Source organism: Vulpes lagopus, chromosome 10 (genome assembly GCF_018345385.1).
Source record: "Vulpes lagopus strain Blue_001 chromosome 10, ASM1834538v1, whole genome shotgun sequence".
Classification (NCBI taxonomy): Eukaryota; Metazoa; Chordata; class Mammalia; order Carnivora; family Canidae; genus Vulpes; species Vulpes lagopus.
Window position 1 is genome coordinate 22,254,842 of NC_054833.1, and position 27,951 is coordinate 22,282,792.

The following is a 27,951-nucleotide window of genomic DNA, read 5'->3' on the forward strand; positions in this document are numbered from 1 at the left end:
GCTGCGGGGGGTCGGGACGCGGGGGGGAGCAGCGTGTGCTCGGGGCCCGGCCCGGCCGCCGCGTCCCCAGCGCCTGGTCCAGTCCCGGCGGCGGCGGGGCCGGAGGGGCGGGGAAGGCGGCGGCGGGGCCGGAGGGGCGGAGGCGCGGGGCGGGGCGGGGCGGGAGGCGGGCGGGGAGTCGGGGCCTGGGCGCGGCGGGCCGGGCCGTCCCCTCCGCCCCAGCCCGCGGCGCGTCCGCTCGCCGAGGAGGCAGGAAGGCGGCGGCCCCACGTCGACGGGAGCGGCCCTATAAAGGCCGGCGCGGCCCCCCCGCTCGGCGCCGCGCGGCCCCGGGAGTGCGCTGGGAGGCCGCGGCCGGACCGGGCGGGCGGACCTCGGAGGGGCAGACCCCGGACAGACCCCGGACAGACCCCGGACAGACCCCGGACAGACAGCGGCCGCGGACAGACATCGGACAGACCGCGGCTCCGGACAGACCCCGGGCAGACCCCGGACAGACCCCGGACAGACCCCGGGCAGACCCCGGACAGACCCCGGACAGACCGCGGCCGCGGACAGACATCGGACAGACCGCGGCTCCGGACAGACCCCGGGCAGACCCCGGACAGACCCCGGACAGACCCCGGGCAGACCTCGGACAGACCGCGGCTCGGGACAGACATCGGACAGACCCCGGCCGCGGACACACCTCGGACAGACCTCCGCCCGGGTCAGACATCGGACAGACCCCGGACAGACCTCGTCCCCGGACAGACCTCGTCCCCGGACAGACCCGGACAAATCTCGGCCCCGGACAGACCCCGGACAGACCTCCGCCCGGGACAGACCCCGGACACACCGCGGCCCCGGGCAGGCCCCGCAGCCCTCCTCCCCGCAGCCCTCCTCCCCGCAGCCCTCCTCCCCGCAGCCCTCCTCCCCGCAGCCCTCCTCCCCGCAGTCCTCCTCCCGGCAGCCCTCCTCCCCGCAGCCCTCCTCCCCGCAGCCCTCCTCCCCGCAATCCTCCTCCCCGCAATCCTCCTCCCCGCAGTCCTCCTCCCGGCAGCCCTCCTCCTCCCCCACAGCCCTCCTCCTCCCGGCAGCCCTCCTCCTCCCGGCAGCCCTCCTCCGGGGCAGCCCTCCTCCCCGCAGCCCTCCTCCCCGCAGCCCTCCTCCTCCCGGCAGCCCTCCTCCTCCCGGCAGCCCTCCTCCTCCCGGCAGCCCTCCTCCCCGCAGCCCTCCTCCCGGCAGCCCTCCTCCGGGGCTCCTCCCGGCAGCCCTCCTCCCCGCAGCCCTCCTCCTCCCCGCAGCCCTCCTCCCCGCAGCCCTCCTCCTCCCGGCAGCCCTCCTCCCCGCAGCCCTCCTCCTCCCGGCAGCCCTCCTCCCCGCAGCCCTCCTCCCCGCAATCCTCCTCCCGGCAGCCCTCCTCCGGGGCAGCCCTCCTCCCGGCAGCCCTCCTCCTCCCCGCATCCCTCCTCCTCCCGGCAGCCCTCCTCCCCGCAGCCCTCCTCCCCGCAGCCCTCCTCCCCGCAGCCCTCCTCCCCGCATCCCTCCTCCTCCTCCTCCCGGCAGCCCTCCTCCCCGCAGCCCTCCTCCCCGGCGGGGGCGGCGGGGGCATGCGCGGCCCGCGGCATGGCCTCGGCGGTGTTTGAGGGCACGTCGCTGGTGAACATGTTCGTGCGCGGCTGCTGGGTGAACGGCGTCCGCAGGCTCGTGGTGGGCCGGCGCGGCGACGAGGAGGACTTCTTCGAGATCCGCACCGAGTGGTCGGACCGCAGCGTGCTGTACCTGCACCGCAGCCTCGCCGACCTGGGCCGCCTGTGGCAGCGCCTCCGCGACGCCTTCCCCGAGGACCGGCCCGAGCTAGCGCGCGCGCCGCTGCGCCAAGGTGGGGCCGGGCCGGGCCGGGTCGGGTCGGGTCGGGTCGGGTCGGGCCGGGCCGGGGGCGCGCGCGGAGGGGCCGGCGCCGGGGACCCGGGGCGCTCCAGCCACTCCCCGACTGGCCCCGGGGCCCTGTCGTTGGCCGGCCCAGGGCAGGGGCGTGCGCCCTGGGAGTGCGCCCCTGGAGGGGCTGCGCCTCGGGCCCCCCCACTCCCCCAGGACGAGGATGCCCCGGCTCCTGGGGACCCCCAGGGGGAAGGGGCCCGGGAAGCCTGCGGGGCCCCGAGCAGCCTCCCCGCCCTCACCAGGTGCGGCACCTGCGCTCTGACCATGTGCTTCACCTGGGCCTTCACCTGGGCCGTCCTCCCCCCGGACTCCCAAGCGGGTCGCGCGGCCTCGGGCCTCTACTGAAGCTGCAGCTGCTGGAAACTACTCTCCCCAGCTGCTCCTCTGCCCTCAGGTCCTAAAGATAACCCCTCCGACCCCTGCTGATGGCCCCGCCCCCGTGTCTCAATTCTGTGGGTAATTAGCCCAGTTCTCATGACACATCCTCTGGCAGACGCGTCCTTTGGAAAGGCTCCCAAAGCCAGCAAGTTTGAAAGCCCCGAGCCACAGGGCCTGCCTTCCGCGCTTCTCCTTGCTCCCCAGATGCTCACGTTTAGTGCCGTTCTGGAGATGGCTTAGTATTGTTCCAAGCAGGGCAGCAGTTTTCCTTGGGTTTGCGGTTTGGGTGTGTATGTTGTACTTTCTTTTTTTTTTCCTTTTTAACCAATGAACGCCCACAAAGGGAGCTTAGATGAAGAAACAGCAGATGCGGTGACTTACATCCTTGCTGCAATGAGACTGGCCGTTAACAAATTAGAGCCCCTGCAAGCTGGCAGGGCAGGTGACCTCCCCTCCCCTTGCCAGGTCGCACTGGGGTCAGGTGGCACAGCTCCACTGTCGCCCCAGGCAGGCCAGTTGGCTGGAACTGGGCTCCCCCCCACCCCCCCCCCGCCGTAACAGTACTATTCCTACTTTGTTTTGTTGTTGCTGTTGTTGTTGTTGAGAATGAAAATGCCTCGCATAGCATGTGGCCATAGTAGGTCCTCCCTGCATGCTAGCTCTAATTGTCACCCTCGGCATCAGCTGCTTCTGGCAGGGCTTGTGGCCAGTGTGGAGGAGGAGGAGCCCCTGGGATCTGGTAGTGAGAAAGACTTGCCTGGGCAGGAGGGTGCTGAGTGATAGGCGCTGGACCTGCCTTGCACACACCCTGGCTCTGACCCCTCTGTGTACATGCTGGATGTGCTGGGTCAGTTCTGGGTTCCTGAAGTGTAGACACGGAGAGTGTCCGTGGAGTGGAGTGCTTACAAGTGAGGGAAGGTCTAGGAGGAGGGGGGATTCCCAGGGAGAAAAGAAGACTCAGCGGGGTAGGATAGCTGCTCAAGTGTCCGAAGGACGGAGAGACTGGTACTGGGTGTTGGCTGTGCTGCTGGGGGACGTAGGGGGTGGTGGAGGTTGGGGTGGGTGGATTGGGCTCTGTGCTGCAACTGTTGGCCCTCTTTGCCTGGGCTGGAGTCCTGCTCACAGAGACCTCCCTGAGGGCTGGCCCAGCACCCGCTGGAGGGGAGGACATGGGGACCTGGGACCAGAGGAAGGGCTGCCCTTAATTCTTTTCCCGAGTCTTTGATTCTTTGCACGGTGGCGCGCTGGTACTGCACCCCCTCCCCTCCAGCACCACTTGAGTTTTGTTGTACAATCCCAGGGGAAGCCCTTTTTCTTTCTTAGGTTTTTTGAAGTCCAGGGAAATTGTTCACGGAGTCAAATATCTAATAGCAATGTAGGAGAAGAGTCTACTTTATTTCCATGCAGATTTATTATTTGCATCAAAAGATGGCCTGGATAAACACGTGTAAATACAAGAGGCGACCGGACGCGTGTGTTGTGCGGGGACTGCCAGGTTTTCTCAGTATAATACCCCATCAGATTCTCTGGCTGGAAATTGATTGAAATACTTCTGGGCTGGGCTAGATGTGCGCTCTCTACTTTTATTAACGAGCTTTGTGAGCAGCTCTGGGTTTCAGCGCTCAGGCTGGCAGCAGGCTGGTAGCTCTTACACATGTCTGAGTGAACCGTCTCGCGGGGTGAAAGCCTTGGCCCCGGCTTGCATTTTGGAATCTGCCTGCCATCAAGGGGGTGCTGAGCCCTTTTTCTTAGTCTCTCAAGTATTGCAGTGAGGAAGAATGTTTATGTGGAGAGATTGTGCTTTTTTCTCCCTTTTGCACACCCGCTGTGGTGTTAGACTCAGCAACCGTTGATGGGCCTTGAACATTTCACAGCGGCACACGTGCAAAGACACATCAAGCCTTCCACGCGTGGAGGGACAGTGCTCACTCACTTACCTTCCCGGCCTTCTCCTGGGCAGGGCTGACCTCAGGACTTGTCCTGCTATGTCCCCCGTCCTTTTTTCTTGGAATCTCAGCTTCCTACTCACCCCCTTCTTCCTCTGGATCTGAAGCACCCACCCCAGCCTTTCTCGTGCCCCAGCCCAAGGAGATGGAGACGGCCGGTTCCTGTGGGTATCGTGGATGTTATATTGGGGGTAACCAAAGGGTTCCTTTTGGTTTTTCTACACCCCACACCAGTGGGGCTGAGTCTTTAGCCTGAATTCCCTCTACATGATACTTACGTGGTTCAGGGTTTCCTGACCACGCTCACGGTCTCCTGCCTGTTCCGTCTCTGACATCTGGGAAGGTTTGCACATTAAAGCAAAGACACGCAGAATCTCTGATTGACTGTTTGGGGCTCTTTGACGATTTTGATTTTGTTTTGTTTTTATAGCACCAGTGTCAGGCCTTGTGAAGTCTGAGCCATCCACGTTACCAGCAAGAGATTCTATTTCCAAAGTAGTCAGTGATCTTTGATTCTTAATTACTGTGAGATCCAGCATTTCAGTTTCACATTGATTCATTCAGCGAGGATCTGCTGAATGCCGGCTATGTGCCAGGCATCATCATTCTAGGTGGTGGGGACCCAGCAGTGATCAGAAGAGACCAAAAGAGCCCCTGTCCTCATTCTCCTATCCTGATGGGGAGAAATCCACCGATCAACAAGATAAATAAATAACACATCAGACAGCGATAAGTATTCAGAAGGAAAAAGATAAACAAGGAGAGGGCTATGACTTCTAGGGGGAGGAGTTAACTTTCCTCCAATAGGGTTCTCCAGAAAGTCTCAGAGGAAGTGATTTGAGTCCAGACCTGAAGGAAGGGAGAGAACAAGCCGCTTTATCAATACCGAGGACCGGCGGCTTCCAGTAGTGAGGAGGAGGCCATCCTGGTTGGAGCAGGGGGAGGGATGCGGGGAGTAGGTGATCAGGCCAGAGGGAGTGGGCAGGTCTGAGTGTACTCTGGCTTCTGTGCTGAGAAAGACTGGAGTGGGGCAAAGGGGAGGCCAGGAGATGGGGTAGGGCCAGGAGATGGCTGTCGTGCCGGGTGCAGCTGCAGGTATGAGAAGTGGCCAAACCCTGATGTGTCTGGCAGGGAAAGGCAGGACATTTACTGACAGCCCAGATGTGGGGGGCAAGGGGTGTCGGGACCAGTCTGCAGCTTTCAGCCTGAGAAGTGGAACCTGCCCCTCACCGGGAGGCACGTGGGCGCCTGCGGGAGGGCCAGTAGCGGGACTCAGCTGGAATGAAGCGTTCCAGCATTTTCTCCAGGTAAGGCCCATCACTGAGGACCCGGGCATGTGCTAGCATACAGGTCCGTGTCGTCCCTGTCACTGAGGACGTCAGCCTAGCTGCCTGCTCATCCACGCTCTTAGAGTTGAGCTTCTGGGGAGCAGAGTTAAGGCACCCAGGGTAGTATCGGAAAGGGCTGGACGCAGATGCACGTGCCCAGCTCCACGGCCCACCCGTGCTCCCTGAGCCTGCCCACTCGGTCTCAGGGGCTGCAGGGGAGGAGTCTGATCCCTTCCCAGCACTAGAGGGGAGAACACCCTGTGATGTGGGAGGATAAACTGCGGAGCTGCTGGGCCCACTCTCCTGGTGAGAGTGGCTGGGAAACGATCGGCTGCCACTGGGGTCCGGGGCAGCAGGCCGTCTCTGGCCAGCCTGACGGGCCCTTGCCGTGTCCTGTTTGGCTCTGACACGGCCCCCACCACCCCCCAACACTGTGCAGTGCTCCTCGGGAGGGCCTCCCGCCCCTTCTGGCGGGCAGCTTGCACTTCTCAGGGGGTTTGACTCAGGTGTAGTTTTGGATCTCCTCTCCTACGCAGCGTGTGCACCGGAGAGCTTTCCCCAGGCCCCGGGCGGCCTGGCCCGGTGCCACATGCCCCCCTCCCCGGGGCCTGCCCTTCTCTCTGCCCTCTGCTGTGTCCCCTTCCCAGAGGTGCACCCTGCTGCCGCCAGGTGCTCCAGGGCCCCCTCCTTTCTCTGCAAGCGGCCACGCGGCTCAATGGGCTCTTGGGCCTGCGATCCTGTCCCATCAGATCCCAGAAGCAGCCGTGGGCCCCGAGTGACCCGACCTAACCTCGCAGCTAGAGAAGGAGCCGGTGAGAGACTTTCTTCGGTGGTTAGGGAGCTCGCTTCTAGGTCACAGTTACTTTCCACCGCATTCCCATGGAGACGCTTGGCCTGCTTCTCGGGCAGACAGCCTGGTGAGCCTACTGGTGGCCCCTGGCTGTCCCCGGGCTGGCCACAGGGACCCAGGTCCCCTCCCATTTTAAAACAAGCCTGGGCCTCATGTTTCTCTGCTGTTTGACAAACACTCCTCTAAAAGGCAGAAGGTGTTTCTGCACTGTGAAGGGTCAAGGAGAGGGAAGATGCCAAGCGCCGGTGGAAGGTGACCGCGCCACACACAAAAGTTGGTGAAACTACGGGGATTTGATCGTTTGCCACTTCTCAGCAAAGCTCCGCAGGGAGTGGGGGTGGCGTTCGGGAGAGTGAGGACTGGCCGGTAGTGAGCGTGAACCCCGCATGCACTTTGCCCAAGTGGCCTCGGCCACAGGCCACCCTCTGTGGCATCCTGGGGACCGAGTGCCGGACACAGCAGGCCAAAATGCGCGTCCTCACCAGGGTTGGCGTTGCTGGTCCACTGAAATTGCTTTTTATTGCTATTTGTGCTTTTACTTTCCTCGGGCGACAGTAGGCATCCACTGGACACTTTGGGTTGTCATCACTGAAGACTGGACCCTGTGTCCGGGCCCTGAGCAGCTCCCCGGGCGTCGTCCTCTCCTTGGTGGGTGGGGCGAGGGGCCTGTGCGCCATTCTCTTCTGCCAAACTGTGGCCTCCCACCGCGGTGGCAGCGCAGGGGTGTCGCGCCCCAGCACAGACACACATGCTGTCTGACGTTGTCCTCCACCCAGACGCCTCCTGTCCACCCTCCTTACCCCACCCCCTACACTGAGTCATGACTGTGAACAGAGCCACTTAGCCCTTCGGCTAATTTATACTGGCGAGTTTTCATATTTGTATTAAGAACAAAACATCTTAATCACCCTTTGCTGATACGCAACTTAGAATCAGCAGGAAAAATCGTAGGAGCAGGAATTGGACAGAAGGTAGAGAGGGCCCAGGGTAGGAACAGCATGTGGTTAAAACTTTTACAGACAGTGTCTTAATCCCACTAGAAGCCCATCCTGCTTCCTGGGGAAGAAAATCCCCAAGGCCCTGCAAGATTGGGGACATAGGGTGCAGGCAGGAGGGGTAGTGATTCCCTGGGGGATAATGCACGGTCCCCGTGCCAGAGGCTCAGGCCGAGAGGTTGAAGGCATGGTCTTTGGAAGCAGACAGGTGAGCATTCAGATGCCCCTGGCTCTGTCCCCTGCTGCTAGAGCAGTGACTTCAGGCAGTTGCTTGGTCCCCTGAGCCATGGGTGCGTGATTGATGAAATTGCATGATGGTATCGCGGGCAGGGCTGCAGGAGGACCCAGGCAGTGACAGCCACTGGGTACGCAGAACCATGCTGGACACCACTTGGATCCTTGGGGAAGTACTTGGATCCACAGGGAAGCCTCTTCTCCTTGGACGGAGGACCCCAGAGCTTTGGTCCTTTGTTCCAGAACACGCGTCCCCACCGAGAGTCATCCAGGTGGGCGCTCATTGGTCCAGCGCCCCACCTGCTGCTCCTGATGGCATCCTCTTCCTGGTGGCCCCCCATCCTGGTGTCTCTAGGAGGGAGGGATGGTGATAGCCCCTGCCCAGGCTAAAGAGAGAGCCCACAGAGGGGCTCACCACCGTTAACCTCAGCGGGACCCCTGCAGACGGAGCCTGTGGCCTTATTGATCCAGAAACTAGGATTTGGTGCTTGGCGTAAATCAGGCTTGGGGACTGCGCTCCGGGGGCAATGTCCCAAGGGGCAGGCACTGTGGAATCTCGGGGCAGGTGTATGTATCACTATGAGAAGTACAACTGCCAAGTGGGTGGAGTCCTTGTGACCGGAGCCAACACGGCGAAGCCCTTAACGCGGGTTGCCAGGCCCTGCTTGTTCAATCCTCGCCATCTGGCCTCCTCGGGGCCTACACATGTCCTGACTCTACTGCCTGTCGCTCTCCTCCCTGCCTGCCCCCCTGTGTCTGCTCACCCCTCAGGCCGCCGACCCTGGAGAGGGTGGTCTCCCGCTGTGAGTCTTCCTACCCCCCGCCCCCCGCCCAGGTGACTCCCTACTCTTTGTGGCCAGCGTTTGCCACATGTCCATCGTCCCGGCTAGCAGGAAAGCTCTGGGGAGCCAGGGGTCCTGCCCGTCTTGCCCGCCACGGTACCCCCGCCACGTGGTAGGGCGCTGGGCGCAGAGCAGGATCGGCGGGTAGCTGAGGATGAGTGGGGGAACGCGTGCTTCCTGTTTTGCGAGGATGGTGTGGCCTAAATACCTTTGATGTTTGAAGACAGACTAGCTGAGTGAGTGGCTTCTGACATGCACTAAGTGGGAAGCTCAGTAAGGGAATCGGGCTTTTATGGGGAGAGCATAATGAAGAGGTACCGGGAGGAGGGGCCCGGGAGGGGCCCAGGAGGGGCCCGGGAGGGGCGCAGTCCAGGCCAGTGCATTGGAGCCCGGCACGCGCTGTCTCCTGCCGATGCGAGAGCACATGGTTCAAGGGAGCACCTCGCAGGTGCAGGAGGAAGCAGGGAAAGGAGGATCCTTTCTCAGCCCCTCCTTGGATCCTCGGGGAAGTACTTGGATCCACAGGGAAGCCTCTTCTGTGTCCTCCCCCTCCTTCCTCTGCCCCGATTTTCATTCTCGGAAAGATGCAGAGGTAGAGGTCAACCGCCAGCAGCATCCCCGCTGCTTCCCGCCAGGTGTGAGCATCGCCAGACGAGGGCAGCCTCGTGGACGGACGGGGAACCCGCTGGGCACCACCAGCAGCCGGGAGCGAGGGGCAGACAGGGTTTCTGTCCTTCCAGAAATGCTGTGTGAGGCCACACACACGGGAACCGGGAGACCCGCACAGAGTCGAGTAACCGTGGGCTCCCGGGGACTTAGGACTCCCACTGGGATGCTTAGGTGTGTGCAGGGTGACCAGCTAGGGTACGCTCGCAGGCAGATCCTCTCCACTTCTTGAATGTCGACTACCTGTTTAGGAAACAGGTACATAGGAAATCAGCATTGAAAAGGTCCCTAGAAGATTTAAAGTATTCTGCTTCTAAAATTCTTGCCACACGCAACCCTTAAAGAACGCGTATGTCTTTTTTTTTTTTTTTTTAAGATTTTACTTATTTATTCATGAGAGACACAGAGAGAGAGAGAGAGAGAGAGAGGCAGAGACACAGGCAGAGGGAGAAGCAGGCTCCATGCAGGGAGCCCGATGGGGGACTCGATCCCGGGTCTCCAGGATCACGCCCTGGGCCGAAGGCAGTGCTAACCGCTGGGCCACCCGGGCTGCCCAAGAACACGTATGTCTTATGCATGCAGGATGACCCTGCTCTCCTCACCCCACCCAAGCCATCTGCCTTGCTGTTTAGTGTGTTGGTGGACACATTTATTAAATGGAAAAGGAACTCTTTAAATGTAATTTATTATTTGACCCCATTTGAAAGTTCGCTTTACAGAAAATTTCCCTAGGGCCCTATGGGGTGAGTGTCCTCCAAGACACTCGTGTTCCTGGGGTAATGGGCACTTCTTAATGTGCTTTCAAAAGGACACTCTTCCTTCCCAGTGGATCCAAGAGGCACCTTGTCTTTATTTCTGGAATGACGGCAGAAGGCACTGAGGTGTGATTCCAGCATGCTGAGGCGAGCTGCAGGGGAGGCCTGGCACAGGTCCCAGAGGTGTTCATCCCAAGGCCTCCATTTACTGAAAATGTGGGACTTTGTACCCAGGGTTTCTGAGCTTAGGAAACTGGTTTGTTCACCTTCTCCTCCCACTGATAAGCCTTTGTGCTGACTCCAGCATGTTCAGTTTGGGTTCCAGGAATAAGTCGGGTGTTTATGTTTGCATAAGGAAGCTAATCCTGAAAATCACAGACTCACATTTGGTGTTCCTAATTTTTTTAAAAAGATTTTACTAATTTATTCATGAGAGACATGGGGGGGGGGGGGCGGAGAGGCAGAGACCCAGGCAGAGGGAGAAGCAGGCTCCATGCAGGGAGCCCGATGGGGGACTCGATCCCGGGTCTCCAGGACCATACCCTGGGCCAAAGGCAGATGCTCAACCCCTGAGCCACCCTGGGCGTCCCAGGTTCCTAATTTTTGGTGCTAAACTAGTATAGATAGAAAAGGGCACCCTGGCTGCCCATGGCTAATCGATCTTTAGCTCCCTGTTATATTTAAACCGGCGCACTGTGATTTTATATACGTTCATGTATACGGGTCTTTGGGATCCAGATCTTTAATTGTTCGAGGCCGCTCTGGGTACAACCTCCACCCCGCAAACCAGGGTGGAAGAGGAATTTTACAAATGGAGGTTATATTAGTGACTATGCTTTTATCAGAAATTAGAAAAATTCCCCGGGGGGCTGTGAAGTCTTGGGAGTCCACTTGTTAACGAGCCGTGCGGGTGGACAGGCCTCCCTCCCTCCCTCCGGGCCGCAGCAGGCGGTCCCGCGGCTTCCGCGGAGCACTAGCATCCCCTGCTGGCCACGTCTGCGGTGACCGCCTCCTAACCCACGGCCGGAGACCGCCAGCGTTGCCCGCCTGCAGTTTCTGTTATTAGCATCCCTGTCCTGACGCGGAATCTCGTTCCCTCCACAATATTTAGAACATAAAAGCCAAAAGTATTTACGTTATTGCATGGAAGCCTGTTTTTGAAAATAAGGTTTCAAATAGTTATCTACCGTGCACAGTTGCTATTTGGAAAAGCTTTACCAGCCATTAAAGACCAAAGCTGCTTGGTCACAGAGGCAGGATAAAGCAGATAGGGTCGGAGGAGTCCCCGGGGACATGACGCATGTAGGGTGACAGTCCTCCATGGGCTCGCTTCCTGCCACCTGCCCCTGAAAAGTAACCCAGTGTCCCACGTGTGCATCCTGCTCACGACTTCACCTTTCAGCGCTGTTGCATCTTGAGAACTTAGGATAATTTGGGGTGTCGCAGCAGGTGTTTAGATTTTCCACCCATCGTGAAACTGAGAAATCTGGAGGGAGGAACCCCAGTGAGTATGAAATTTTGAAATGGAGATTTCTTTCGTATTTGCACTGTGGCCGTTTTGTGGTCGGTCTTTCTGAAGAATATTTTCCTAACACATTTAAGGCACCCGCCATCTGATGGGAGGCACTTTGGAAACAGTTGAGAAGGGGGATGTCCAGGGCGCCGGGAGGAAGGAAGAGGTGGGTGGGCATGGGGCCAGGCTGCAGGGAGATGCTTGGAGAGGTGAGAGCGCTTTGTCCCTGCGCAGGGGGCAGTCGCAGTGCTGAGCGGTGAATGCTGCAGGGTCTGGAGAGCTCTCTGGGAGTCCAGAGGCAGCTGGGGTTCTGCCGTCCGATGTGGTCAGGGTTTCACAGAACAGGTGGCATGGGTGCACCCCTTAAGGGGTGCGTGGGGTGTCCCCACATGTGAGCCTGGAGCTGGGGCAAGGTTGGGAGCTTGTGTTTGGGTCGCGTGGACCTTGGAGATCAGCACGAGGGTATGGGGGGTCGCAGGGCACGGAGCTGTGAGGTGCGTTGGGGCCAATCGGGGGCGGGGGGTACTTCTTGCCCTTTTCTACTTCATTCCAGAAAATAGAATACCCTACCAGGAAGATAGGGTTGCCAGATAAAATATAGAACACCAAGTTCAGTTTGAATTTCAGGTAAACGGCAAATGATTTTTTTTTTTAGTAGAAGTCTACCCATAATACTATTGCATTACTCACTATTTATCCGAAATTCATAGTTCACTAGGTGTTCCGTGTTTTATTCGCTAAATCAAGCCATCCTAAAAAAAAATTAATATAGAGCAGAATGTATTTAACCAACTGTATATGTAAGTTTGAGGTTAGGAACCCAACCACGGGCTGAAAGTTAATTAAAGACGTAACCAAAAATATGTCGCTAAGACAAAAATGCAAGGATTATAAACCTCTCTACAACTTAAGGTCATTAAATCATGATTTATTTCCTAGAAAGTGGCTGTAGATACGCTGCATGCACTGACCATCCAAGAGGCGAATTTTCCTACAAATGTGCTTACAGAATATAAAAACGCAATCAAAAAAAAAAAAACGCAATCACTGTGTCATAAATGTGATTGATTTAAAACCTGTATCCTAGAGGTAACGAAAGTTGAACTTTAATAATAGTTTTGTTCATCCTAGAATCAAGAAGCACTCGGTGGGGATGATTAAATAAATTGTCCCCTCTTTGAAAATGATGTTTTGGAGGGTTTTGCTGTGTAGACTCCCCTTTTCCTGTGTAGATGCCCCTGTAGCAAGCAGATGGTGAAAGCATTTTGGTGCAGAGGGCAGCATAGAGTGCGTGTGCGTGTGTGTGTGTGCGTCCGAGCAAGGGATTTGGGGCCTGGGGAAGAAGCATCCTGAGAATCTGGCACTATTTTCTTCCTTCTCTCTGCTTCGCACAGCATGCAGGGTGGCGTGGTGGGGCCTGGTGACCCGGGGAAGAGGGGAGAGCGTGGAGAAGGCCTAGTCCCTGTCCCTGGTGACTGTGGGGGTGTCACGCTGGGGTGTGTCCCTGGGCTGTGTGGACAGAGGCCCCAAGCTTCTCAGCAGGCGAGCCACGGCCCCCCAGCCACCTTAGGGCTCCTGCCCCCTGAAGAGCAGCTGGCTGGCCTCCCGGGTCTGCGTGGCTGAGGAGGGGACAGGACCAGACAGCCCCTCGGACACCGAGGTGGCCGGTGCTGTAGGAAGGTGAGGGAACAACTCCCTAGAAGTTGTCCCGAATGTAGGCTGGTGTGAAGGATCCCCTGCTACAGCCCAGGCTGTCAGACATGTCCTGGCCCTATGTTTGGGGGGCCCCGGGCCTCTTATTTCGATTAACGTCATTTAGGATATTAATTGCATTACTTATGTCGTCTCAATCAATGAATTGCCTGAAAAGCAAGCCTTTCTCCTGCAAAACCAAACCAAACCAGACCTGAAAAACTTAGACTCAGCAACTGATGCTGGTTCCGGGCTGATTCCAACATCTGGTTTGGTCGTGGCTCTTGGGGACCGTGTTGCTGGGTCCCACCGAGGATGGCGAAGAGGCCAGTGTCCGTGGGAATGTCATTCCTGCAGCCGGAGAAGTCGCTGTGTAGAAACCCACTGGGAAAACTTGCGTTCCTCACGCTGCGGAGGGGGAGGCACACCTGGCCCGGGCTGCCGGCTGTAGCATCCTACAAACACCAGGCTACACTTCCTAGCGGCCACTCAGGACCCCCTTACCTGTAACGCGGGTCGTTGTTCAGATTCCTGGAAAGTGCTGTGAGTCATACCCACTTTGGCAGTTTTCTGGGTAAAGGTCGGCCTTTTTCCTCTTCCAAACGCAGCGTTTACATGACCTGTCTGAACACGGCCTCCATGTGCATAGGCCCTGGGGGAGGTCAGCCGAGGCCAGCCAGGCAAGCCCCCTCCCTTGCGTGGTTGGGGCTGGGCAGGTCCTGGGCAGCCTCCCCTGGCCGCAGCTCCCTGGCCAGGCTGTGGCCTCGCCCGGGGGCCTCCGGGGCTGGCCCAGACTTTGATCCCGGGCCTCCGCCTACCTTCCCACTCATCCCACTGTCCCCGGCCTGCCAGACTTCTCCTTGCGGGTGGACGTCATCCACCCCAGCACACATCTGAGTCATTCATTAGGTCACTGAAACTTGGAATGAGGTTGAGAGCTGGGCTTTCAGAGGAGGGCTGCGTAAATACCCCCGGGCATCTGGTGAACGCTGACGCCGGGCAGCGGCCTCCTTGTCACTGCGATGTCTGCTGTTCTGTGTTCAACGTAGGAGCACATTTCCTGGTCTGGTTCTTGGACTTTAGGCATTTCTGTCTCAATTCTAGGACTGGTTGCCATAAAGGACGCCCACGATATAGAGACCAGGCTTAACGAGGTGGAGAAGTTGCTAAAGACCATCATAAGCATGCCGTGCAAAGTGAGTACGATCTGGGCTGGGCTGGGAGTGGGAGCTGGGGACGCATCTGCCAGCTTCCGAGTAACCGACCCGCTTGCTCGCTTGCCCGCTTAACTGCCTGCCCCCTGCCTGGAGGTATCAGCCCGCAGGGAGGGGCAGCTGTGACCGGGGGAAGGAAGGCCTCTGCGGGGTCTCAGGGTCTCATGGCCCTGTTGTTTTCTCCTTGCTAAGAAGTGAAAGTAAGGGGCCAAGGGGGCATTGAGTAGGAAGAGACATGGTCCCTCCACGGCCTGGTCTTTGCGTCCTTGCTCCGTTCGTTCCGAAGCCCACCAGTCTTGCAGAGAGTGTTTTGGAAGAAGGTGGATGGGAGCCAAGGAGAGGGCTAGCATCCACCCAGCAGACGGCCTTTAAATGAAGTTTGCCAGCTTCGTGTGGAGGAGTGATCAAGAACCCGGTGGACTTGGGCCCCACCTGAGTCCCGGGACGTCCGTTTCCTCCGCTGTGCCTGGGGAAAGTCAGTGCACTCGGTTTATTGTAAGGGGAAGGGACATGTGTGCAAAACACTGGCGCGTACCAAGTGCTCAGAGGAACTCATCGTTGCTTCCAGGAACTCTATCCTGTCTGGCCCTGGGGCCTTGCATTTTTGCCACGTGAGGCCATTCGTAAATGGAATACGGCCTCATCGATGTGGTCGGTTCCAAGGAGCGTCTGAACAGTGGAGGGGGGGGCATTAGGATCAGACCAGGGCCCCTCGAAGGATGATTAGTTTTTAGTAACTAATGCACTGCTTCCCAGTATTCTAGGTCAGAAGTTGTGCTCACCTTCTTTGAACGATCTCCTTTGGATCAGGTGTTAAAAAATGACAACGTACATAAAATTCAACCCAGCTTTCAGAGTCCGGTGAAAATCTCAGGTAAGAGCTGCAGGGGAGGCGTGGGGGCTCAGGGCTGCTGTCGGTAATGGTTTTCCAGTTCACCGTCTCATGGCTGGGCACACTTTCTACCCTTGGGATCTGGAAAGACGATCCAGAAGAATGGTAAGAGTGGGTGGAGGCTGTTACCTGATTTTATGAAACTGTGTTTTCTACCCACCTGCCTGGAGTTTGCACTTTTCCAGTTTCCAAAGCGAGTAACTTGGTCTATGAATGGGAACCTCCTTAAGAAATGGTATAATGGGGGACGCTTGGTGGCTCAGTGGTTGAGCCTCAACATCTACCTTCGGCTCAGGGCGTGACCCTGGGGTCCTGGGATCGAGTCCCACATCGGGCTCCCGGCATGGAGCCTGCTTCTCCCTCTGCCTGTGTCTCTGCCTCTCTCTCTGTGCGTCTCTCATGAATAAATATATAAAATCTTTAAAAAAAAATAAAAGAAATCGTGTAATGATGAAAACATTAATGAGGCATTTGGAAGCGAACTACTGTCATCAGCTGTCTATCCCGCTAAATAAGATAGTTCATGAAACATGGCAGTGAATGCGGCTCTAGGGCCCCAGGACAGGCCGGGGAGCGCGGTTCGGATGTCGCCAGCGCTGGCGCTGGACCATGCCTTCGAGCACCGAGGAGGCGAGTGGCAGTGGCAGTAAGAGCGGACGGCAGCCGAGGGGAGCTGCGGGGCCCAGCTGGGCGGTAGGTGCGAAGGGAGGCCGCGCTGCCACTGAGCCTTGTTCGGTAGCTTCCTGCGTCCGGTTGCACGTGTTGTTCAAAAACTGGACTTTTACTGTTTGGGTGAAAGCGCTCCATCCCAGGAGTTTCAGACATGGGGCTCCCCCAGGCAGTGGAGAGTCGGCGTGGCTTGGCCCGAGGAGCGGCGTGAGAGGAGGTCTTGCAGGGGTGTGGCCGGCGCAAAGGGAGAAAAGGCGGCTGTAAGAGGACATAGAGCTGGGCCAAAGGAGGGCCTTGATCTGTAGGGGGCGGGGAGGGACCTGCGTCCAGCGTTCTATTTCTAAATGGAGGAAGGAGGAGAGCAGAAGGGACAGGGCAGGAGGAAGACCCAGGACGGTGATGCAGAACCATCAGCAGAGGAGAGCACGTCCGAGCCCAGAGCTGCGTCCGAGGAAGGCACTGGGGGTCACGGTGATGAGGAGACAGATGACAGGTCGGGATGGTGGTGGCGACGTCCCTGGTAGAAAAGTGTACTTGCTGAGCTACGTGCCACAGCAGGGATGAGATTCCTAATTGCGTGCGGGGGACAGGTGGAGAGGGGGGCGTGCAACGGGAAGCATATTTAGACATGACTGCGTGTGGGCAGGATGGCTGTCAGGCCTTGGTTTGTTGGGGCCTGCTACATCTGATGTCTACCCCACATGGCTTCCTGTGTGTTCTTAGGAAGAAGAACGGGGGTGTTTGGGCATCTCTCCTTCGCTGGCACCTAGGATCCAGACCCTCTTTATAGGAGAAATGGTGCCATTTATCCTGGTTGGCTGTCTGTTGACTCCAGTCTTATAGGATGCAGGTCTAGGACCTTAATTATCAGTGCTGGTGGGTTTTCCATGCTGTCACCTAAAGCCTGGGCAAGTCTCTGTTTTTTGGTCCTGAGCAGGAGCGTCCCAGCACTGGTGTCTCCGTTTTGCTTCATTTCTTTCTGTTTTGAGCACATTGGAGAGCAAAGAGCAACAGAACTGTTTGGGGGCCTTGCATTGGCGGCAGGAGCTGGACCCTTGCTTCGGGTTGACCCTGAGGGCCCCAAGCACGAGAAGGACGGACCCGGGCTGCGTGGGGTCACTGCTGATTAATTCCTGGAGCGCAGCAACCTGGGACGTTCCCAGCCCTCTGTCCGCTGTGCTGTTTTGACCTGTGACTTGGATAAATGCACGACCCATGTTTATCCGAAAGGGCTGAAAATAATGAGGGGAGATTTCACAGGGATAATTGTAGCATCTCATGTGAGCTTTGAACCACATTCTCCGGGTCCGTTCGTGAGGGCTGAGGACAGGTTTTGGCTTGCAGGGACGCTGCTGTGGGTGGCAGTGGCTGCAGCGACTCTGGCTCCGCACGGCGCGCTGCGCAACGACCAGAGCTGCCTTACGACGGGGTCCGTGAACACCTAGTGCAGGTGGGTTGCCGAAAGCCTCAAGCATCCCCGCAGAGGCCAGGGGCCCCGCATTCTTCCCAAGGGGGGAGGCCGGGAGAAGCCTCTCCCCCACGTCCAGACCTGAGGTTCTCTGTCTCCCGGGGCTTCCCTCCTCTTCAGCCACCCTGGTCGCTTGGGCACCAAGTCCGAGGCTTCTCCCTTGGAAGCTTCTAGCCTTCCCGTGTTTGCTCCAGGCCTAGCGGCCCTCCGGCTACCTGAGTGTGCAGATGTGCAGGCGGGGAGGGGGCATTTCCCCCGGGACGTGAGATACACTTTCCTTATTCACTGAGTGACGAAATAAATATATTGAGACGATGAACTATGGTCAATTCCAAACTACTTTTCGGTGAAACCTGTGTCTACAATGGCACCAACATCCCTTTGGAGAACTGGTCTACCACGGACAAGCCATGTTATTTACTCTTGTTCCCCTTTGTGGGTGTTCACGGATTCGGGGACCCCCGGGCTCGGAGCATCAGGCCCTGGAGAGCGCGCTCCCCCCCACCAAGCATCCATGCGCCTCCCCTCAGCCTTCCCCCTGCCCCAGGACAGACCCTAAATGCTGAGCTCGGGCAGCCCAGAACTCCGACTCCCTGGACTCACTCATCTTCTCGAAACCTTACGTTCATGATAACGGCCGCGGGCCCTGGTCGTTCCGGGCATGCCAGATGCCAGAGTGTGGCTCGCTCTAGCTGTTTGACGCTGTCACCTGTCATAGCGTAGGCCCTCTGCTCCAGGCCCTCAGCCTCCCCCTGCTGGGGCTTTGCTGGGCTGTGGGCCCCACTTCCTTCTGCTGGTCTCACAGACCCTGCCCACCCGGCCTGTCCTGCTAAATGCACTCCCTTGGGCAGCGCCTCGGCCTGCAGCTCCCCCCCGTCCTCCTCCCCGCTCTCAGATTTCTTAATGCCTTCTTGGGCCACTGATGTGGCACCGTGGGGGACAGCTGCTGAGCTAGGCTGTCCCGGGCGGGCGTCTCTTTGCACCCAAGCGTGCACAGAGGCTCTGAAAGCACAGCCGCTCCTTGCACACGCGGAAGGGCGGGGTGGCCCGGGCTCCGCTAGGTGGCGCCAAGCACCAGCCACATCCCTGGGCGCTGCCAGGGAGCCGCTGCGGCCTCCTGGGGAAGCGGGGGCAGCCGTACACAGGCTTCCTCCCCTGAGAATAAGTGTTTATGGAATCAGAAAAACTTAAACATAGTTTTCTACACGGTGGCCGGGTCTATGCTTGAAAGGAAGCATAAAGGAGCACCTGGGGGGCTCAGCCTGCCTTCGGCCCAGGGCGTGACCCTGGGGTCCCGGGGTCGAGTCCCACATCGGGCTCCCTGCATGGAGCCTGCTTCTCCCTCTGCCTGGGTCTCTGCCTCTCTCTGTGTCTCTCATGAATAAATAAGTAAAATCTCAAAAAAAAAAAAAAAAGGAAGCATAAACCCCAGTCGTGATCCACCTACTTGATGTAATCAACATACGCTCCCCAAATCTAATTATTCAGATTTTTTTTGGGGGGGGGACAGGCTGGAAATGAATTCTAATTTCATATTTTATTCACCAAGCATCTGTACAATCTCAACCTTAATTTTCACCGTATGTGGTTAGTCCAGGTCGCCAGTTAATAAAAAGGCAGTGCTTTGGGTTCTGTTCTATCGCTGGGCTACGCTAAAATTATGATGGGAAAGAGGATTTGGACAGAGGGAAGCTACAGTGCGAATGCTTTCAGGACTGAGCTAATGTCTGCAGAAAAAGAACATAGGAATTACAGAACTGAAGGAATGGTGATGGTCTATGGGGCACATGAAAACACGGCTGCAGCAAAAAAGAAAGAAAAGAAAAATCATCACCAAGCACACACCACTGTAGGGCAATTGACCTTTGAACACAGGGGTTAGGGGTTTCCACCCCTTGCACAATCAAAAATCCATCTACAGGGCACCTGGGGGGCTCAGCGGTGGAGCATCTGCCTTCGGCTCAGGTCATGCTCCCGGGGTCCTGGGATCAAGTCCCACATCAGGCTCCCTGCATGGAGCCTGCTTCTCCCTCTGCCTGTGTCTCTGCCTCTCTCTCCGTGTGTCTCATGAATAAATAAATAAAACCTTTAAGAAAAATCCATGTACAATGTTGACTCCTCCAAAGCTCAACCATTGTAGCCTACTGTTTGTTGATCAGAAGCCTTACCAACAGCATAAACAGTTGATCGACAAATATTTTGTGTGGTATATCCACTAGATGCTATATTCTTACACAAGTAAGCTAGAGAAAAGAAAATGTTATTATGACAATCTAAGGAGGAGGAAATACGTTTATAGTACTGTACTGTATTTGTCCCCCAAAAATCCACATAGAAGTGAACCTATGGAGTTCAAACCTGGTTTGTTCAAACACCAACTGTCATTGTTGCGGGAAGGAGCCTTTGGTAGAGGCTAAGATGAGCGGGAAAAGTGTGAGGAGGAACAGATTTTGCACAGCCTCAGTGCATCTCCCCCGAGATACTCGTTCACTGCAAAGAGTCGTAAACATGGTGACGCTCCTCATGCAAGTGATGCTGAGGGACATCCCAGGAGCAAGGCCTGTTGACGTCACACAGCCCCTGACGGATGCAGGGAGGGGATGCGTCAGACACACGGTGGGACTGCGGACAGTCACTCCCAGCCCGTTTTATGAGAGAGGAGGACAGACCAAGGGACCACCAGGGCTTGCACGAAACGAGGCCGCGGCAACGCACACAACAGGGACCCTGGAACAGAAGGAAGGGAAAGGAGTGGAAGAGGCTGTGATGCCTGAGTGCAGGAGGTATGTGGCCAGATCCAGCTCTGATCCCTGCACCCCAGTTACGGGCAGTGTTGGCATCGGCAGCAGGGGCCGACGGACACCGCACAGCTCTGTGCCGTTTGGGTGACTTTTCTGAAATTGAAAATCAGCTCAAAATAGTCCAGAAACGGCGAAGGAGAGCTCCGCGTGTGACAACAATGTGAATGCAGGGAAGCAGCTTGAAAGTGAGCTGCTTCGTGGAACAGTCACCGAGGGGATTAAAACAAGTCCCCGGGCCACTGGCTTTTGCTACAGGTGCTAAGCGGACTTCTGGGACATCCGCATTCTGTGCAGGCTGGAAGAGACGCTGCAGAGCTGAGCACACCCTGTAATCCTAACAGTTTCTCCAGTTCTGTCTGCGTGGCCCAGCAGATACGAGGTGCTGGCGACAGCAGAGGCGTCCCTGGCGTTTACCCAGAGCCCCACCTCGTTACGTTCTTTACAAATGCCCGCTCTTTTTTTTTTTTTTAATTTTTTTTTTTTTTTTTTAATTTATGATAGTCACACAGAGAGAGAGAGAGAGTTAGAGATACAGGCAGAGGGAGAAGCAGGCTCCATGCACCGGGAGCCTGACGTGGGATTCGATCCCGGGTCTCCAGGATCGCGCCCTGGGCCAAAGGCAGGCGCCAAACCGCTGCGCCACCCAGGGATCCCTAAATGCCCGCTCTTTTCATCACCACCTGTGCTTTTAGGCTGGGTACCTCATGCCCATTGCACAGATGAACAAAGTGAGCAAGCAGGAACCTGCTCCCGGGCACGAGTAGCAGAGCTGGAGTTTACAGCTGGCCTTGCAAACGGTGAGACCACACGATTGTGAACAGAGGTTTCTTTGCAAGGGACGTTAAGGAGTGATTTGTTACAAATCTGTTTTGGGGGGGCTGGTAAAGACTCCCATTTCTCAGACCTTCAGATGTCATGTTTAAGATAGATTTTTTTGCATCCAGAAACGGGGCACCTGGGAGGCTCGGACGGTGCAGCGTCTGCCTCCCTCTGGCTCAGTCCTGATCCCGGGGTCCTGGGATGGAGCCCTCCATCGGGCTCCCGGCTCAGCAGGGAGTCTGCATCTCCCTCTCCGCTCTCGCTGTCTCGCAAGTAAATAAATAAAATCTTAAAAAAAAAGAGAGAGAGAGAAAGAAATGTGCTGCACTGACATTTGTTTTCACATGTGGGATTTTCCCCTCCAAAGTCCCTTAGCAAAGGGGTGGGAGACAGGGTTAGAGGCTGTCAGCAGGCTGGGGTCTCCTGTGCACCTGAGACAGACACATTTGAGGCAGAGTTAGTGAAAATACAGAAAGTGGTTCTGTGCTGTTGCACGTTTTGATTCGCGAGGCGGGGGAATCTTGGTCTTTCTTATTACGATGCAGTCATCTCCGGAGTCTGTCCCCGCAGACTTGGGTAAACATCTTCTTACACGTAGGAATGTCGTTGACCCCCAGGGTCCCAGGCACTGACTGTGCCCAGTTCTGGTCCCCCCTGCTCATGACTTCAGGCCCTACAGGGGAGGGCAGTGGGGCTCCGGATGGGCTTCAGCCCACAGGGGTGGGGGGGGCGGGGAAGAGGCATGTGCAGATGCCACCCATGTGACTAACCCGGCTGGGCTTCAAAGGACCAAGGAGACGGGAGGTGTCACTTCTGCAGAGAGTCCAGTGGAGTCGTAGCAATTACTTGGCCGATCTGACTGCTGAAGAGTGTTTTTCCCTGTGGGGGTGAGGAGGAAATCTTCTCTTTCTCTTCGTTCAATTTTGTGTAGTTTCCCTACTTCTCTTGGCGTGGAGAGAGATTCGACCAACTGAGAACCAGGTAGCTGGGAAGATCAAAAATAAACAGGAAGTTACAGTCATACTTAGGAGAAAAGCACAGACACGCATGGGAATAAAATAATCTAGTATAAGGATAAGATGTAAGAAAAAAGAGAAAAGCAAACAATCCCCCCGACTCCCGTGGCTGATGCCCCGGAGACGGTGGGCAGGGACGGGTGTCCGCTGCCTAGGCCGGGCCAGGAGGAGCGGAGAGCTGGCCTGAGCTGTGTGCTTCTGTTTGTGAGGCCCTGAATGGGAAAATGATGATCCTCTGGATTTGAGAATGCCCCGGAAATTTGGAGTTGACTTTAAGCATGTTTTGGAAGGCGAGGTAAGCGTGATGGGAGAGGACCGGCAAGGGCCAGCTAGGAGCTGCGGTTAGGGGCTGAGGCAGCCTCTTGGAGGGCTGGAGACCTCCAACACCAAGAACTGGTCACGGCCAGCAGCTCAGGTCTCGCAGTGCATTTAATCTACCAAAGTGACAGAAACACACTCCTTGGGGAAATATAAATAAAAGCTACGGCAGACATTAGAAGTCAGTCAAGCCACATTGGCTCCTTATCCTTAATGGACCAGATGGTGTGATGGAATCCAGAAGTCCATGGGAGTCTGGAGTGGAAGGGATCCTTGGAGATCACCCAATACTGTTCTGAAGTCCTCCAGCTGAGGATACAGAGTCCCGAGATCGTGCAGCGCTTGGTCGGGCCGGGCTGCGGCGTCCGGGCTCCCAGCCTGGGCCATGGCAGCCTGTCTTCTCTCCCGGTGCTGCCTAAGTACCAGACTTCCACCCTCTGAAGCTAACCCTATGCAGCCCCAAAGACGCTTTTTTTTTTTTTTTTTGCTGGCCTTTTAAAATTACCAAAATTTGTGCGTACTGGTTTAAAACATTTTTTTAAATGATTTATTTATTTATTTATTCATGAGCGACAGGAGAGAGAGGCAGAGACCCAGGCAGAGGGAGAAGCAGGGTCCCTGCGGGGAGCCCGATGTGGGACTCGATCCCGGGACTCCAGGATCACAACCTGAGCCCAAGGCAGGCGCTCAGCTGCCGAGCCCCCCGTGTGCCCCTGCCCATTTGGTGTCAAGTGCATCCTGATCTCAGTTGCCCCTCATAGCGAGCCAGGCTGGTGGCCGGTGCCATCCCCGTCTCAAGCACAGGGAAGATGGGGTAACCCGTGCAAAGCATTACGGCAGCGTGTGATGGACCCAGACCGATGGACGTGAGCTCAGCACTCTAACCCGGCTTTAACCCACTGCGGGGAGGGGAGGGATGTGCCTCTGGCTTGCACAAGGTCCTCAGGTGGGCCTCCTGTGGAGGTTGGCAGTGGCTCCCGAGCCTGTGTGGCCAAGTTCCAGAATGGGCCTCGCGTACAGAGCATCCTCTTGGGGTGTGGGGGAGAACTTGGGGCAGTAGATGGAAGGGGAAGTAGGGAGATGGGCATAAGCCAAAAAGCTCAAAATCTGGCCCATCTTGAATCTTTATTTTGTTGCTTTCATTTTTCAGAAATCATGAGGTCCAACGGATTTTGCTTAGCAAACACGGAAACCATCGTTATCGACCACAGTATACCAAACGGAAAAGACCAGCACCTGGGTGTGGACCCGACAGAGCATTTGTAAGTGCACGGATTTGAATATGGCTTTATAGCAGGGATCCCTGGACTGCCAGCCGGCGCCAGACGCTGGAGCTCACTGCCCAGACAGCTCTAGACGAAGTAGGTATGGCCAGAAACATGGAGCCATCCTACCTCTATTTGGATATTTATTCATTTATTTATTAAAGATTTTATGTATTTATTCACGAGAGACACACAGAGAGAGGCAGAGACACAGGCAGAGGGAGAAGCAGGCTCCCTGCAGAGAGCCCGATGTGGGACTCGATCCCGGGTGCCCAGGATCACGCCCTGGGCCGAAGGCAGACTCAACCACTGAGCCCCCAGGGATCCCTGGATACTTATTTAAAGCATTTGCCTTTTCCAGAAGACAGTGAGGGCTTGGTTCATAGACCCTGTGATCCGTGACCAGGTGGCTGGCTGTGAGGCGGCACGGAGGGGAAGTTGCCAGGTGTCCAGGGCCAGTCTGTGCTGGGCAGTGGGGAGGTGGGGGGGCCGTAAGCCTCCTCGCTCCAAGGGCCGGGCCTTCTGCAGGGAGAAGTGTCACCTGCATGGCTTCACATCACAGGGCTGGAGGTTCTCCAGGCTCTGAGGGGCGTCTCTGTGGCTCCAGGCTGGAGGGAGCCTGACCCTGCCGGGCCTGCTCTGAGGGGAGGGAGGATGTGACTGATTAGTGAAGGCAGGAAAGCCGAAGACCACCGTCCTCTGATGAGAGACAGAACTCCTAACCATGACAAGTGCTGTAGGAAAGCCCAACACCTGGGGTCCCTGGGAGGCCCAGCCTCCTGGGTGTGCTCTCAGTCAGGTCCTTGGGACCTGGCAGGCGGCAGCTTGGGAGGACACGACAGCTTGGCTTCTGCCACCTGGCGGGGCCCACCCCAGGGCTCTCCCTGGTTCTACGAGCTCCAGGAAGTGATTTAGCGTCTCCTGGCTTCTCTTCTCCTCGCACTGGGGCCCCACGTGCTCTCCCGGGTCACCGTAAACATCTCAGACAGTGACGGCGGGACGCCTGGGCCTGCAGGCAGCGCTGGGTGCCCAGCGTCTCCCCGTGGGCCCATGAGCAGTCCAGCCCGGGATCCAGGGCCTTGGAGTCCCCCGTCCTGTCCCCCCGCCTGCCCCGAGCTGCAGATAAACACGCACAAGGACAGGCTCCCTCATGACACAGGTCATGAAGCGCTTGGGTTAGAGGATATGCTGCTCAGGCTGCCGGGGGTGGCCTCCTCTGAAATGGCCTTGTCCCTGGCGTGCCCTGCCGTGACAGCCACGGCATCCACCCACCATAGGCCTGTGCAGAGAGCTCTCTGGTTGAGCTGCAGGGCCACCAGGCTGGCACGGGGCGGGCACCAGCGCCTAGATGGCTGCGCACCAGGTGTGCGACCTGAGGACAGATGCTTCAGCTTCATGGGACGAGCTGCTGGTGAGGGGTTGCCTCGGTGGAGGAGAGACAGGTGGGGGGCCCCCCTCATCCTGCACGTCCGGCTCTCACTCCTCAGTATCCTAGGGCAGCTTTCCTGTCGGCAGGGGCCTCAGAGGCCATCCTGCCCCCTGCCACGTTTGCAGGAGGTTGGGCTGCGAGGAGTTCTGCAGAGGAGGCAGGCACGCAGGCCCTGCTTGACCTTCCCTGCATCTGAGAGGCCTCTTGGACCTTGCCAATGGTGGTTTTGGGGAGGAGACCGCACGTCCTGTAATGAAGTCGGGGGCTGGTCTTACCTCCGTGCACCTGCTGCCTCGGAGGCTGCGCACCCTGTGCCCAGGCCTAGGGCTCCTTCTCCGCAGCCTCGGGCTCCCAGGGCTCCCAGGCAGGCGGTGGGGGGAGGAAGAGCCGGCCTTGCCCCTGGCCCTGCCTCTATCCCTGCCCCTGGCCCTACCCCAACCCCTGCCCCTGCCTCTACCCCTACCCTGACCCCTGCCTCTACCCCTACCCCTACCCCTGCCCCTGTCCCTGGCCCTGCTCCTACCCTGACCCCTTCCCCTTCCCCTGCCCCTGCCTCTACCCGTACCCCTACCCCTACTCCTGCCCCTGCCCCTGGCCCTGCGATGGATGAGGGCAGGCCCCACACATCGCCACCCCCTCCTCACTGTGGACGGAGAGGAAAACATGCCTCTGCACCTTTTCTGTCTGATTTCCAACCTCTTCTCCACTTTTTAGCGAGACTGAGAGGAAGTGTGTCCCCCTCGGGCCCGTTTGTCCCCAGGCTGCCACCCAGGCGGCTGGGCCCTGCATGCAGGGGCTGGGCCTCTCCTCTGCCCCCACACGGCCCCCTAGCCCATGCGGCGGAGCAGACGCCGGTGCTCCCCTGCTCGGTTCACGGTCCTCCTTCCTGGTCACCCCAGAGCCTTCCCGGTGGAGCCCGCTCGGCCCTGCTAGTCAGCGAGGCCAGGACGGCGCAGGGACAGGAGTGCGCTGCGGGCTCCCAGGGCCCTTCCCGCCCCCGGGACGACCTGCCTCCACCCACCTCCGCTCTGCCCGCTTAGTCTGGGCTGATCCTTAGTTGAGGAAAATGGGAAAAGCACAAGCAGCACCTCCGCTCCCCTTTCTGGGGAGAATGTCCTTCGGGCACTTGTGTGTCTTTCTAGCTTCCCAGGCCGTGTCTGCGTGAGACAGGAGTGGAAATGGTTTGGGTTCACGGGGCAGTGAGTTCAGGAGGCGTCAGTGGCCTTGTGCCTGGAGCACGTATCCTTCCCGGCACTTCCTGCCCCCCCCACCACCCCGTCCCCCTCCCCGCCCAGCAGGAGCCCCCCTCTGCAAGGCCCCTGCACCCCCGCCCAGCTCCCAGGGCGCACGTGCCACGGATGCGGGTGGCTCGCGAGCTTGTGGCCTCGGGGGCTTTCCTCACTGGTCGGCGGCGGCCTGCGGGCCAGCAGGTGGGGGGCTCCCGGCCGCAGACGGGTTCCCTGCCTTGCTCACTGCGCGTGCCTGTCCCCGGAGCTCGACACAGGGACCCCCAGGGAGAGAAGAGCCGTCGTGGGGTGCGTGGATGAAGGAAAGCGCAGGGAAGACCGTGAGCACGGGCAGCCTGTGAGGCAGGAGCGTCCAGAGCCGTGATAGTCTTTCCAGAAGCGCCCGCTGGGGGTTGGTGACGCTGCCGCTCCCCACGGCCAGCACTGGGAGGACAGGTGCCCACGGTCGCACGAGCCCGGGCAGCGGAGGAGCTTCGCTGAGGCCCTTCCACGGCGCCGGCGCTGGCCCCTCGGTGCCCTCCTGCCCGTGCCCTCCCGCCCTTCCTCCGCCTCAGGGGCCCCAGCGCTCACCTCTGGACGTTTCCGTTGCAGGTTTGCGAGTGGCGGGGAGTTCAGCTCCGAGCTCGACGATGGCGACGACCCAGCGGCCTACGTCACCAACCTGTCCTATTACCACCTGGTCCCCTTCGAGACGGACATTCTGGACTGAGTCTCCGCTGGCGCCCCGGCCCCCCACTGCGGGGCGGCTCTGCGGGCCCTTCGGGAAGGAGGCCCGAGCCCCAGGTGGCCCGCAGGTGGCAGCCGGTCACCGGGCCCGCTGCTTCTCAGGGCTCTCGTCCCTCCCGGTCTCCGCAGCCCGGACCCGCTCCCCACCGGCTGAGGGAGAGCCCAAGTGCCTCAGGACGTGGGACGTGGGACGCCGGGGCCTCGGGGAGGAGCCCTCGCCTGGCGCAGTGGCCACGGCCCCCGCCGCCCGCCACCGCCTCACACCACAAGTGCACAAAGCGCGGCCCGTGGGGTGGCGCCGAGTCGCCGAGCCCCGGTGGCAGCGGGGTGTTGGCCAAGCCAGGATGTCCCCGGAGCCGGGACGTGTGGTTTGCATTTCTGATTTTCATCTTCTCCCCGGAAGCTGCGGGATGTGCGTCAGCCCAAGGGGCTCTTCCCAGAAGCTTCGGGGAGACCGAGTTGGCTCCGGAGACCGACGGCCGCGGCCCACCGGGTGCCGTGAGCAGGGCCCCGAGGCGCTGCTTCCCCTCAGGAGGACCGCCCGCCCGGCCTGCCAGCAAGTCTTCAGCCCTTCAGCCTGGGGACAGAGCTGGCCGCCCCCCCCCCCCCGGGCTGTCCGAGCTGCTTACCGAGCCCTCAGTGACGTCATCGCCACGTCAGCCTGCAAGGAGGGGGTCGTCAGGAAGGCACCGAACCCCCTTTGCCCCTGGGGTGCGGGCGCCGCGGGTCTGGGCTCTGTGTGCTTCTCTCCTCACGGTGTCTACTAACGACCAACATTTGCTAATGTAAATAATAGTAAATTATTGAGAATCCTAATTCTTTTACACAGTCTGTTTTTTAATCTATTTTAATTAAATAAAGCATATTACTCTACTCATGCACTTAGGACGTTTGGCTCTTTTGTTCCCTGCCGACTCCGGGCTGGCCCCGAGCGCCCTGGTCCCGCCGTCAGGTAGGAAATGGGT

At 58.2% G+C, this 27,951-nt stretch overlaps 1 protein-coding gene across 3 annotated transcripts; it reads left to right on the plus strand.

Moving 5' to 3' along the window:
• The first annotated feature begins 1,537 nt into the window (after positions 1–1,537).
• Positions 1,538–27,865, plus strand: PXDC1 (PX domain containing 1). Of its 3 annotated transcripts, none has more exons than XR_005990263.1 (6): positions 1,538–1,864; positions 14,227–14,318; positions 15,093–15,210; positions 17,242–17,347; positions 23,470–23,581; positions 26,852–26,879. XR_005990263.1 is itself a non-coding variant. In XM_041771151.1 (5 exons), exons 1-5 carry the CDS (start codon positions 1,609–1,611, stop codon positions 26,967–26,969), a joined length of 696 nt encoding a protein of 231 aa, XP_041627085.1. In that variant the 5' UTR covers positions 1,538–1,608; the 3' UTR covers positions 26,970–27,865. The 3 variants fall into 3 exon arrangements, 1 of the variants encoding a protein (XP_041627085.1); XR_005990264.1 differs by lacking the exon at positions 26,852–26,879 and adding an exon at positions 20,859–20,963 and having other exon boundaries at positions 23,470–23,583; XM_041771151.1 differs by lacking the exon at positions 17,242–17,347 and having other exon boundaries at positions 26,852–27,865.
• The last annotated feature ends 86 nt before the right edge of the window (positions 27,866–27,951 follow it).

Bases quoted from the DNA above. Each gene is read 5' to 3' on its own strand.
- PXDC1 (XM_041771151.1), top strand. From the start codon at position 1,609: ATGGCCTCGGCGGTGTTTGAGGGCACGTCGCTGGTGAACATGTTCGTG. The intron at 1,865-14,226 runs GTGGGGCCGGGC...TCTCAATTCTAG, and splicing joins GCGCGCGCCGCTGCGCCAAG to GACTGGTTGCCATAAAGGAC. The intron at 14,319-15,092 runs GTGAGTACGATC...ACTGCTTCCCAG, and splicing joins TCATAAGCATGCCGTGCAAA to TATTCTAGGTCAGAAGTTGT.